This window comes from Siniperca chuatsi, linkage group LG18, assembly GCF_020085105.1.
Source record: "Siniperca chuatsi isolate FFG_IHB_CAS linkage group LG18, ASM2008510v1, whole genome shotgun sequence".
Taxonomy (NCBI): Eukaryota; Metazoa; Chordata; class Actinopteri; order Centrarchiformes; family Sinipercidae; genus Siniperca; species Siniperca chuatsi.
Genome location: NC_058059.1, coordinates 12560074 through 12572907, shown reverse-complemented (window position 1 = coordinate 12572907; position 12834 = coordinate 12560074). Strand labels below are relative to the sequence as shown.

The 12834-nt window shown below is 42.6% G+C and overlaps 1 protein-coding gene across 2 annotated transcripts in view; it reads right to left on the bottom strand.

Moving 5' to 3' along the window:
• Nucleotides 1–38: 38 nt before the first annotated feature.
• Nucleotides 39–12834, bottom strand: part of ric1 (RIC1 homolog, RAB6A GEF complex partner 1) — a 41728-nt gene continuing 28932 nt past the window's right edge. For both annotated transcript variants that reach the window (XM_044173120.1, XM_044173121.1), the window contains exons 9-27: nucleotides 12093–12237; nucleotides 11930–11978; nucleotides 11260–11457; nucleotides 10946–11158; nucleotides 10022–10060; nucleotides 9613–9723; nucleotides 9198–9287; nucleotides 8909–9069; nucleotides 7867–8005; nucleotides 7636–7752; nucleotides 6588–6995; nucleotides 6100–6411; nucleotides 5667–5825; nucleotides 5285–5421; nucleotides 4865–5145; nucleotides 4276–4488; nucleotides 3935–4112; nucleotides 3615–3803; nucleotides 39–3037 (exon numbers count right to left, since the gene is read on the bottom strand). In XM_044173120.1, coding sequence (XP_044029055.1) covers nucleotides 2722–3037; nucleotides 3615–3803; nucleotides 3935–4112; nucleotides 4276–4488; nucleotides 4865–5145; nucleotides 5285–5421; nucleotides 5667–5825; nucleotides 6100–6411; nucleotides 6588–6995; nucleotides 7636–7752; nucleotides 7867–8005; nucleotides 8909–9069; nucleotides 9198–9287; nucleotides 9613–9723; nucleotides 10022–10060; nucleotides 10946–11158; nucleotides 11260–11457; nucleotides 11930–11978; nucleotides 12093–12237 — 3455 coding nt within the window. In that variant the 3' untranslated portion in view covers nucleotides 39–2721. The remainder of the gene's footprint in view (nucleotides 3038–3614; nucleotides 3804–3934; nucleotides 4113–4275; nucleotides 4489–4864; nucleotides 5146–5284; nucleotides 5422–5666; nucleotides 5826–6099; nucleotides 6412–6587; nucleotides 6996–7635; nucleotides 7753–7866; nucleotides 8006–8908; nucleotides 9070–9197; nucleotides 9288–9612; nucleotides 9724–10021; nucleotides 10061–10945; nucleotides 11159–11259; nucleotides 11458–11929; nucleotides 11979–12092; nucleotides 12238–12834) is intronic.

The window sequence follows — 12834 nt, the reverse complement described above, 5'->3', positions numbered from 1 at the left end:
TAAAAATAACACAGCTGAACTCAATGAGGCAAACTAACCATTTTAAAAAATAATTTATTGGTCTTTATGTACAAGGAAAAAATGAAGTAGAAAACCAAACATTAGTAGAAAAGGCAAATGTACAAGAGAGTATCTTTACACTGCATTGAGGATGTTAGCTGCTCCCACTCCAGAAAGAAAACTTTACTCTGAGTCAGGAAACAGGCAATACTTTTAAACTGTACACAGGAGGGAGGGAGCGCTGTCTACCTCTGAGTGAACGCGACACCCGAGTACCACAAGACACACCCAACCGACCACTCCTCGCCCACAGAGAAGGAAACCAGAAAAGATCTGCAATATTCATTTCCGTAGGAAATTGTCTCATATGCCATCAGCATTAGTTTTAAGCATCAATGGTTACGTTTCCGATGAGAGGGATGGAGTTCGGGTGTGTGTTTAAGTGTGAGGTTTTGTTTCCCCTCTGCATAATGAGTCAAGTGCTCAATCGAAGCAACCGGTTAAAACAGAAGGCCTCTGGACGTAAAGTCTTTGGTTCGTTATTTTTCCGTTTTCAAGTCAAGTAAAGCTTACAGCGTAGCAGCGTAGTGTAGCTGTAGGCTTATTCAGAGTGGAGACGGGCCCACTGGAACGAGGGTGCGACGGGATTTATGTTGAGTGACAACAGTACATCAGCGACAGCAACACTGTCGCGTAGTCATTTTGCCCTTTCGTGAATAGTGAGTGTTCTAACTATACAAGCAATTCATAAAAAAAAAAAACACTTATTTTTAACAGATACCACACCCAACTCATCTTGTACACACCGACAAGAGGGCAAAAATGTATCCAAAAAAATATGATTTGGTCTATCATGAAAAGTAAACAGCTGGGGAAGAAAACAGAAAAGAAGTAGAGAATATAACACAATAAAGCTGAGTAACATTTCAATACATTGCACAATATAATACTGACATATCTGTGATGACCTTTTAGTGCTTGTGGTGGAGAGCCAATACATGACTGATTAAAGGGGGGAAAAGTTTGTTATCAGTCATAAAAACAAACCAAGCATCTATTCGGTAATTACCACTCAGCTATAATGCCAATAAATAATAGTAAAAATGAGGACTAATACAATTAAAACAAATTGCATATGATGAGTCACCAAATTTCTCAATATGATGTGCTACACGCACTCAGAAATCCACACAGAAGCACACAATGTGGCAAAATCGGTCATCATTGTCTCAAGCGGTTAAGGGACGTGATATGCATATTGGACTGGACGAAATATAAGTCCTTATCAGATGATGAGGGTCATTTTACACAACAACTCTTCCATTACACAACCACAGCCAAGGCAACGACGAAATCTCATCCTCACTTTAAAAGGATACTGACATGTTACCGTTAACAGTACTGACAAAGGAATTAAACAAGGGATAGGTACAAAATCTACAGAGTAGGATGGCTTTAATAACACAATATTAATGATCTGCCTCGGCGATGATAGGAAACACATTTTGAATCTCCCAGATGGAGACCGACAAATGTGTGTTTAAAAAGCTGGATAAAGCATCATATGATTTGGTTTTTATAGCATCTGTTTTGCCCACTGCACTACAGCCTTAAATCTGCTCACCACTGATCTGCTTGTCTAAAATCTGGACCACATGAAGAAGAGCAGACGGCTGATTCTGGCTCAGACTCCCCTCAGACACTTTTGGGCCTGGACTTCAGCAAAGTCGGGGGCATTGGTACATGAAAAATACATGAACAGAGGTACTGATCGGTGGTAAGAAACTAGTCTGCACTCGAAACAGTGGATTCTTCTCAGAGATCACTTTCTTAGAAATCTTAAGGTCATCACTTCTCAAGAATTACACAGAATTCATACCATGAGTTTTTTTGTTTTTTTTACAGGGAGACTCAAGAGGGACAAGATGTAATTGATAGAAAAATAATGTTATCTTGTACACACTTTACATTATTGAAAAAGTATCACAAAATATTTTAAAATCATATGAGGTATGAAAGTATGAAACACCTCTTGTGCACACAAACAGAACTGCACACTCACCGTCGGCTCAGACACACTTTAGTGAATCTCGTAAATGGTTCATGACTAGAGCTTTGTTCGACATTTTGCTTAGCGATGTAGCATGATGCTGTGAACTGATTCTTGCACTGTTGCACTGCATTAACCAAATGAAACAATGGAGCTTTTTGTCTGGACAGTGGGGGAAAAAAATACATTTCAAAGTCTCATGTTGCACTTGAATGAGTGCCAAAGAAAAGCTACACACACAAAACATCTGTCTTGAAACAAAAAAGCCTGGTGCTTCCAAAGACCACAACCTGATGTATGAATGCACAAACTGACTTGTCTAACAGCACATTTTGGCCTATGAGGCTATGAGGCCTGTTAGAAAGTTAACCATCAGACTGAACCCTGTCTATAGTTTTGCTGTGATATCTTTGTGCCAGTCGGGCTGCCTGTCGCTCTGTTGGTGGCTCAGTATCCACAGGGGTTCTAGTCGACACAAAGGGCAAATCTGAAGAGTGGATAATACTGACTGAAGCAAGAACCTGCAGGAGAGGTACTTCCTGTGCGCACGCGCACACACACACACACACACACACACAAAAATAAAGTCCAGCCACTGCTGCTGCTTCCTCTCGAGGCTCCAAAGTTTAGAGTCCAGGTTAGAGGTCAGAGTCCAGCGGAGGCTCCAGGCTTCAGGACAAGGTGCAGTCGTAGGCTCCCTCCTCCTCTCCCTGCTCCTCTTTCTGTTCAGGAGGACAGTCGTCAGAGGGGGGTCGAGAAAAACCTCCTGCAGGTTCGAGGGAGGGCAGGGCCAGGCCCAGCGGAGTCGCTACTCCTCTAATGTCCTCTGCCCGTGGTACTACAGCGCCTCCCAGCCCTTCAGAGCCACCAAGCTTGGAGCTCTGGCTGGTGGGCTGGAAGGCCTCCGGTTGCACCTGCTCAGCTGCTGAATCCATCAGCTGCTGCAGCTGCGGCTGGATCAGGTTGAGAAATGGTTTGTATCCCAGGCTGGAAAAAGACGGAGACGGACAGATGGAGGAGAGAAAAAGGTTAGCATGACAAGACAGGGTATATGTTCTTTATACTAAAACAGTCAAACACACTGAAAGCATTTATAGTGATACAATGCTATTGTCATGTCAGTATATTCTGATTCCAAAAACTGCAGTATTTAACAAGTGATTTCTGAATCCTAAGGACCGGCAACACCGTTTCTTTGAAACACTTTCTTTGAAATTTCTATTTAATTAAATATTAAATTTAAAAAAGACAACATTCTGAGCCTAAATTGGCTCTTCATCAGCTACATCTCTCATCAGGTACCTGACAAAAGTCAATTTGGACTTGCTTGCTTTTTCTAATGTAATAACATTGAAATGTGTTCTACACATTCTAGTCCTTAGGAGGCAGAAATCACAATTGCAGTTTTGGACTCAGCACCTGGACAAGATGTGCATGTGTTTTGCACAATGAGTATGTAACAAGTAACAACTCCTATTATACTAAGAAAAGCTAATTAAAAGAACTGAAAGAGACAAGCAGGATCAATAAATACGCATCTGGACAGGTCACAGGCTATACCCACCAGTCAGCGGAGGCCCACGTGTCGACAGCCAACAAGCCGCTTCGGACACTCTGCACAGTTTCTTGGGGAACCTCGGGGCTGTCCAGGAAGCCGATCACCTGCTTTATGACGTTGGCGTCCCTCAGGATCAAACCAATCACTACACACCACTCCAGACAGCCCGCCTCCATGAACACATGAAGGAGATACCTGAAGGACACAGAGAGGCTCAGGCTCAAATACTAGCTTTGGTTTCACATTGAATTAAAGCACATAATCAAACAAGACCTGCAATGGTATCCATGGTATCATGGAAATGAGGTTTAGCGATGGTGTCTCACCTGAGCTGCACCTGCGACTTGTGCGGGCCTTTGTTGGCCAGCTCCATGGAGATGTGCTCCAACTCGGCCTGACTCAGGCTTAGAGTGGAGGAGTTCTCATCAACCATCGTCCAATCACCATCCACCACCGAGCTGGTCTCTGTCAAGTCTGTGGCCGAGCCGACACTGTACTCTTCCACTAGAGGGGTGAGAAGTGAAAGAATGTTAAAAAAAAGGAGGAGGAATAAGAGAGAAATGGCACGCCTTGAGGAAGGTTCTGGAAAATAAAAGCTGGTGACTACTAATGAGTCCCTTTTTTATGTTAATAATTTGACAGGGGTAAACTGTTCGAGTCTTATTACCTTTGTTGGTGAGCAGGGACAGGAACGCATCATGTGTCTGTGGTGAGTGTTGGTTGGAGTGAGCAGACGAGGCCGTGTCCATGTCTTTGGCCCTCTGCCCGAGCCCGTCCAGCCAGGTGTGGCTGCTAGGAGCTGCCTGAGGGGGTGCTGTGTCCATGTCGCTGTTCAACAGGCTGTCAGCTGACTGCGACTTCAACAGCTTTGTGCTCAGCACTTAAGAGTAACAACAAAAAAGCATGAAATATTGGGATAGAGCCAAATTAACATGTGAACTGGGGTAGCAGAAACCCCAGTTAGCGTTAATAATATAGTTATTGATGCACATTATGCTATTTAAAACAATTGTACATTTTAAAGCATGGATGGCTTCCTGTGCGATTTTTGCCTTAATACCAAATCAATGTGTTCATCTTTTGCATTAGGCACTAATCAGACTGACTTCAGGTTTAAAGTGCTAAGCTTTCAGTGATATCTGATGTGTAAAGAAACATTTAAAAAAACAACAGCACTACTGTAAAAACAAGACTCCTTGAGATGTGGTCAGTTTCCTAGACAGCTCCTATACTGCCTGAATCCTGTGTCACCTCACCTGTACGACACCGTCCGTTCTTCAGGGGCGAACTGAGGCTTCCCACAGGAATAACAGGGAAGGGCCAGAGAAAATCCTTATGGAGTCTCTTCAGCGCAGAAACAAAATCATCAACACGGGCCACGCGGTTTCTTTCACGACACAACCAGCCGATGAGTTCAAAGCCCAGCTGTGCAGAGAAGCATCCCAGGTCGCGGAGGCGTACCTGCTCCAGGAGGTGGCGGGCGTGGCGCCAGAGCATCATATCAATATACATGTTCTCTGCACACTCCACATCCCGACTGGCAGGAATTAATGCAGGAAGAAGGAGAGACAGAGAAAGAAAGTGTGGAAACATTTAAATGTTACAGTGAAAACATTTTGGACAAAACAAAATACTAGTACTCACAATCTACGTTAGGTATGTGTGTGTGTCCATACCCTTTAACAGAAGGTCCAGAGGGCATACTGAAGGTCTTCTGCAGGTTGAACTTGCCCGTAGTGATGGAGTCTGCTGACTGTGACAAACTGATGCTGCGATTTCTGAAGAACTCAAACCCCCCAGTTGAGCTGGGTTCCTAAAGACAGAGATACATAGTTCATTATTTCATGTTTACAGATTTACATTATAATGATTGTGGGTACAAAGCATGATGAGGTTTCAGATTTGCAAAATCAAGTACAGCTAACTACTCACAACAAAATAAGTCGGCAACCACTTGTGCTGTGTTTCTGTGAGTCATCTCACAGTAACTTCCTTGACTAATGGCAAGTGGCAAGCAAAGGAAATAAAAATTTGTACAGAAATCATCAAGTTCTGTACCTGAGTGGTGGGTGTTGGGGGCGGAGTCTCCATCTCCCCAGAGCCAATGGCTTTGAGGAATCGGATCATGTGCCGGCAGAGGTCCCACTTGCCCTGCTCAAGCGCCGTGTTAAAAAGTAGAGTGGCGTGCTGTCTGCTCACCGCTGGAACCTCCATGTTCTTTAGAGAAAGAGAGAGGGACAGAACAGAAGAAGAGACAAAAACTGTATGAGCATTTTATGATACCATGACACCCTAAACAGATTTAGTCAAGTATGCACAATGATTTTATACGGGGTGAGACTATGAATGAGACTTGTTTTTAAGGTAGATATTCTTAATTTTTCTGTCCTCAGCTGAAATAGTTTGATAATTGCTGCATTCTGCTATGAAAAGATAACTGAATAGGTGCATGTAGTGTCAGTCAGTGTGCAATTCCAATCCCAGTCACTACCTGCAGTATAATCAGATAGGAGGCTGCTGTGTCCAGGTCTTGAGCCATGAGACACTCCTCAAACAGGTCTTTGGGGTTTCCCACAGCTGCAAACAGGTAGTTCCACAGGGCGTACTCCGTCTTCCTGGCACAGTGGACAATGGTCTGGAGGAAGAGGGGGAACTCGGTGATGAACTTGGCCACGGTGGGCAGCAGAGGGTCGGGGATGGGCTCTCGCGATGTTGCCTCTTCTTCCAGCACGACGTGCACCATCAGCTCCATGACGTGGGGGAAGTAGGGGAGGGAGGCACATGACTGAGCCAGCATCAAAGCCTGTGGGAGAGGGAACATGAAGGAGTGGAAAGAATGGACTATTTATGTACTTTGGAGGTGTGCAAACAACCAGAGGCCTCATGATGTGATCATGAAATGGAACTGTTTGTATTATCACTTACACAGTCCACAGAATGCAAACATTAAGACATGATGAGACAGGAGGCTCCACATACCTGTTCACCCAGGTTGCGAACCAACAGCTGCCTCAGGATGTGATGGAGGTAGATCTGTGAGGTCCTCTCTACGGTACAGTAGGGGAACAGCGCCTCTAGTGGCTCAGAGGATCCCTGCAGCCCATCATAGAGCACAGTCTCATTGGTTGCCCCCAGCACCAGGGCATCCTCGAACAGCACAGCCAGAGGGTAGATGTTGATGTGGAAGGGCAGCATGATGCGTCTGGAGAGGAAGGAGTGGGGCTTGCGGTGGTCTCGGGGAAACAGCGGCAGCCAGACTTTCATGCCTGCTTCGCCGCAGGACAGCCACAGGGCCTCCAGCAGGTGACGCTTCTTCCTGTTGGAGCGACAGGTGGTCCACACATTCTCCACACACTGCGCCAGCACCACCGGAGGACAAAATGGTAGCTAGGGGAGAAAGAAAAAGTGTTTTAGAGGGATTTATTAATATAAACTTAACACAAAAAACTCTGAGCATGCTGCTTTAGGTGCTTAAGGTTTGTAGAAGACTCGCTTTAAAGATTATAACTTACTCGACCAACAGTCACATTATCTTTCAGAAAGTGCTGATCTCTGGTTACTGCTTAACCATCACTGGCTTTTTAGTCAACCACTGCTGAATGTTTGAGATGAACCAGTGACACCAAAGGCTACAGATCTGATGAAACTAGCACCTCAAGTAAAGATCATCAGGCTAGCATCAAGATCACCTGCAATCAACTACCAAACACACCAGTGATATAGCTCAGAAAACTGATGTAAACACTAGTGAGTTATAAGCCAAATGTACCTATGAGCTGGGTAGCTTGCATACAGGGTAAAATATTGTACAACTTTCATTATTTGTAAAATTGAAAAAGGCTGCATTAGTATTAGTTTCTCCTTTTTTCCTGCATTTTGTTGTAGCAAGAGCACAGGAACAAAAACAAGCTCTTGAAGCACTTTTGCAAAGTAAGGGACAATATTTTATTTGTAATAATTCTGAATACAGGTGAAAGCGGTTAAAAAGTTAAAATTCAGAAAATCCACTGGAGGTGTTTGGACTCACCAGCTTCTTGTTGTTGGCAGGCGTCTCCTTCTCTCGTACCTGCGGCCCTGAACGGTCCCTCTGCAGCATGATCAACTGGCCAGCCAGATTCAACATGATGCTCTCTGCCATGCAGGCCTGAGATGGAAACACACACATAAAACATGAATGCACATGCACCTACAGAGACAGTATAGTTCAGTGTGTGTGTGTGTGTGTGTGTGTGTGTGTGTTACTGTGTTCCTCTTTTACCTGCTGCGGGGCTTTCAATGTGATGCCAGTCTCTGTGCGCACAGAGGTGAGTGTGACAGAGACCACAAGGGCAGGGTGAGGGATGTAGCGAGACATCGACACCTCCTGCAACAACTCCACGCTGGCTGTCGGGTGTGGACTGGAACATGAAATAGAGGTAAACATACTGTAAGTCAGAATTATGACTTCCAGGTAAAAAAAACTAAGACAAAGGCTTGGAGGACTTTAACTCTAAGTTGTTTGAAAAAGCTTTTAGTAAGAGGCAACAGCATTTGACTGCTAAGCAGAATCTCATTTTCTTTGAACGTCTACTTCAGTGTTCTAAAATGCTGGCAAATAACTTGCAGCATACTGAAATATTTTATTCAGGTAGGTTCCTTGATTAAATGTACTCGATGTACCTGACTGAAAAAAATACAAGTCACTAAAAACATTGACGTAAGCAGAAATCTACAATTCTGACAAAAGGTTTAAGGTTCTGAGGCTGGCCAAACACTGTTGTTTAAAAACAATCTCTAGTCTGGGCCAGACTTAAAGCTGAGGCCCAGTTCTGTCATGTGATGGGTTTTAGGTCAAGACTCTTTTCCCAAGGGAAAATATGTGAAGTGTGCTGAGTAAAACTATTACCTAACACTATTATGACTACTGGTGCCAGGGATTTCTCTGCTGCTGGAGTGTGTGAAAGTAAGAAATTGTGCTTAGAAAAGATGCTGTTGTCTCTTACTAATACTAGCATTTGTTTTGAGCACATTTGGATTTGTGATGTGAGGAATTTTGGCCAATCCTCACTTTGAAAAAATTTGGCAAAACAATGGATGAAGGTTTAGGGCGTCCAAACCATCTGGAACACCAGCCCTACTGTTACAAGGAACGAGAAAAGAAATATGTTCCAAATTTAAAACTACAGGAGAGAGTTGAACAAAAAAAGCCTGGCAGAATGCGAGATTATCCTTTAAAAGATTAATGTCAGATATGTGATAGTGAGTGCTACAAAGTTCTGAAGTTAAGACTGAAGGTGTAATGTGTGTACACAGGAGCCCACCTGTCTTTCCTCCTCTCTATGCTATAGAGGCAGATAGAGCAGTCAGCTCTGAACAGGATGACCATGTCTCTGAAGACATTGAGCAGCAGTGTGTCTGAGTGCAGCTTAGTGACCGATGCAAAGGCGTTGTCCAGGTTGGATGAGCGTTGATAGAGCCTCAACTAGTGCCAACAGAGGGACAATAGAGGGGAAATGTTGCAACGAGACTAACACAGCTAGAATCGCGATAAATAAGAACTAGTGGGATTCATGAGAAACATCTGTGAAGGAAGTGGTGCTTCAGTCTCACCTGCTCTTGCTGGTCTATAAAATTGTAACAGGCCACCACCACAAAGTCGTTCCACCAAGCCAGACCTCCCGTCACCGTCATGTTCTGCTCCTATAGACACACATTAACATTATTTACACAACTGGACGCATTTCCAAACCTAACAAAACTTTACCCTAAAATATGACTCTGCACATTTAAATGGTATTTTGACAGCCCAGAAATATTTCACTATGATAATTCCAACTTGTTAAGTTATTTCTGCCAGATTTTTTTCAAAGCAAGTGAAGATAATTACCGACATGTTTACGCTGGACAAAATAAAATGACCATGGTTCTGAGGTAACACATTCCAGTCACCACTGATAATTGTACTAAAGCCATTTAGAGAGGGTTACATATTGATATTTATCTTCCAGTCTACAAAGTCACATACCTGAGTAATATTTCCAAACAGCTTCCATTTTCTTGTGAATAAGGAGTAGTGTGCAAAGCCCCGCCTCCCTGCTACAGCCATGCACTGGCCTGCTGTGTCTATGGCTGCAAACTGTACACACACACACACACACACACACACCCATAAGGCCAGTATTGACACAGAATACAAACACACACACACACAAGACTAAACACAGTTTTATAGACACTTTACTGACTACCGGTATACTGACATATTGACAAGTCAAGTTTGTTTGTATAGCCAATAGCCATCTATCATTAAAATGGGCTACATATATACTTTATATATAGATGTCTGAGCACACATGCGGCCTGGGTGAAATGATAACACTTGACCTAGTGGACCAGGAGGCAAAATTACAAAACCCACACATTCCCACACTTACCCGTATAGGCCAGTTGCTCTCTAGGTATGTGCTGTGAATCTAGAGGAATACAAAAACACTATGAGAAATACAAGATAATGAACTATACTTCTTATCCATTTAACTATATACACACAGGCAAGATCATTGCACTTGCTGAATAAAACTCCCCGGTGATGTGACCGCTATTAGCATTATTAGCTGTTAGCAGTATTTACAATGTCTTCGTACCTGTCAGCATCATCATGAGGTTCTCCCATTTTTTTGTTTGACTTGGATCTTATAATCCAGAAAAGACTACTAAGTTGTTCTCAGTGTCAAGGTGGTTTACGTTCATGCAGCTCCAGCTCTGTCTCATACTGGAAGTTTGCAAAAGAGAAGCAAGAAGCTGCTACCGCTTCAACCCACTACTTGAAGCTATAAACATCCGGTTGCCTTTAACAAGATCATAGTCTAATATGATGTAGTGCAACATGAGGCTGTAACTAATGATAAATATATGATGTGTAGACCTGCAATGATTAATCGATTAACCGACTATCAGAAAATTAACAATATATTTTGTTAATCGATTATTTTAATTGTACTTGTTTAACATTTAATGGTTCCTGCTTCTGGAATGTGAGAATTTGTTGCATTACCTTGTCTTACACTATTTTTAGGACTATTGTTCTAACAAAAAAAGACACCTGATGATGTCACTATGGGCTGTAGGAAACTGACAGGTATTTTTTACTGTGTGTTGTGTAGAACAAATGACAAATAGATTAATAAAAAATAAATAAAAATTGGCACATTAATTAATTATGAAAATAATCGTTAGTTGCAGCTCTGTTGCTAATTCTAAAAGGATGGCCTGAGGCTGCAATGCTATGGTAGCCTGTTTGTGCCATATTGACTGCATTTTGGACATGTGGATACCAAGAAATATTTCAAAACTCTTACCTGGACCACATGCCAGTGCTTGTGTCCCAGTAAAGTGCTAAGTCCCTGAGAGAGAGAGGAGTCGGGGTTGGGGGGATGGTGCAGCGGGCTGCCGTCACGTGGGTGTAAGTGTGTATGCGGGTGTGAGTCAGAGGTGCCGTTGACCTGCGTGGGTTCACCACACGTCAGGTAGAGGCGGTCTTCGCCATGGAGCAACACCTGCTCCTGGTTACTCTGTACAGCCGAGAGAGGAGCAAACAGAGCAGGAATGTTTAATGTCTGTGTACGAGTGTGAATGCGTGTGTTCACAAAACTGACGATATGTTTCCTCTCACCGTGCAGGGGTTGACTGTGAGGGCACTCTTGATGAAGTGGAACTGCAGTATGCCGGCCTGCAGCGAGGAGGGTGTGACCATCTCCTCCTCCTCCTCCTCCTCCTCCTCCTCCTGCTGCTGCTGCTGCTGCTCCTCCTGCCTTCTCCTCTCCTGTTTGATAGGGAGCACCCACAGGTGGTAGCCCTCTGCTCCCCAGCTCTGGAAAGGGCAGAGTGCAAGTCAGTATGCCCAATGGTAACAAAAACACATTTTACATGAAACAAACAAACTTTGTGTTTCCAATAAAAGGAAAAAGGAAAAAGAAAAACCAACCAGTGTGTAGAGAAATAATAAATAAATATATACAATAAAACATGCTGTGAAGAAAAACTCTAATTGGAACAGAATTAACTAATGGTCACGCATACCTCTGTTGCACCTCAATGAATAGCAATTAGCTTGTAAATAACAGGTTTAAGTCGGTACTGAATCTTAACATAATCACACCATCTGTGCTTTTAACTTTACCAACTGATTTTCTGTCATTATTTATAATTATTTCAATTAGTTTCATGATTTCTATAACCCTAAATCTGTTAAATGTGCTTTACAAATCAACAGTTTTATATCTAAATTTCCTTTTTTATGTTAAAATGTAGACAGTGGGTTAGTATTAAATAAATCCACTTACCATAGAGCTGATTTTAATGGGGTCCTTCTTGGTACCATCAGAACAATACCTGATGGGAGGACACAAATAAAAAATACTAATTAAAATAAAGGTTGATTTTGCAGTAAATGAAGTGTGAAGTGTGTATGAGTGCATGTGTTTATGTGTGTGTGTGTCCACCTACGCAAAGTCCTCTCCCAGAGTGCAGATGAGGTGAGCTCCAAAGACACTCCACAGCGAGAGGCCACCACACTCCCATGTAATCATGGCAACACTGTAGTCAGGTGACCAGCAGATCAGCTTGACTGGGCCCGTCTTGTTATAGATGTCTGAACAGGCAAAGAATGCAGAGACTCAGAAAGCTTTAGTTATAGTTGTATTATAGTTGTTACAAATGGTGCATTGGAGGCATGTAAGTATTTTCTCATATTTGACATTGAATCACATTATATTATGCTCTTCTTTATCACAGGATAACCTGTGAAAATTGTGAAATGTTTTCTCGCACTAATTGCAGTTAGTGACCATATGTTTGAATCTTGTCTTCTTCATTTATGCACTTGGCTCATTAATGCTTGGTCTTTTGTTTTTCAGATATATATATATATATATATATATATATATATATATATATATATATATATATATATATATATATATATATATTCCTTCCTCCTGCATGCTAGCTACAAAAGAACCTGTTTTTTCCACATGAAGTGGCTTTCTAGAGCATGACTTTCTGATAAAACAGCTTATTTCACACAGGATTTGTTTTTGAACTGAGAAATTAAAAAACGGAGATCATCCCTATTGGAGTATGCCACTTGTGTTTTGTTTTTTAAGTAATGAAGAAGAACACCGTGTGTGAGACAAAATAATCCTGCTTGTTTATCAGTGTGTTTGAGACTATGCCAGAAGAAAAATCA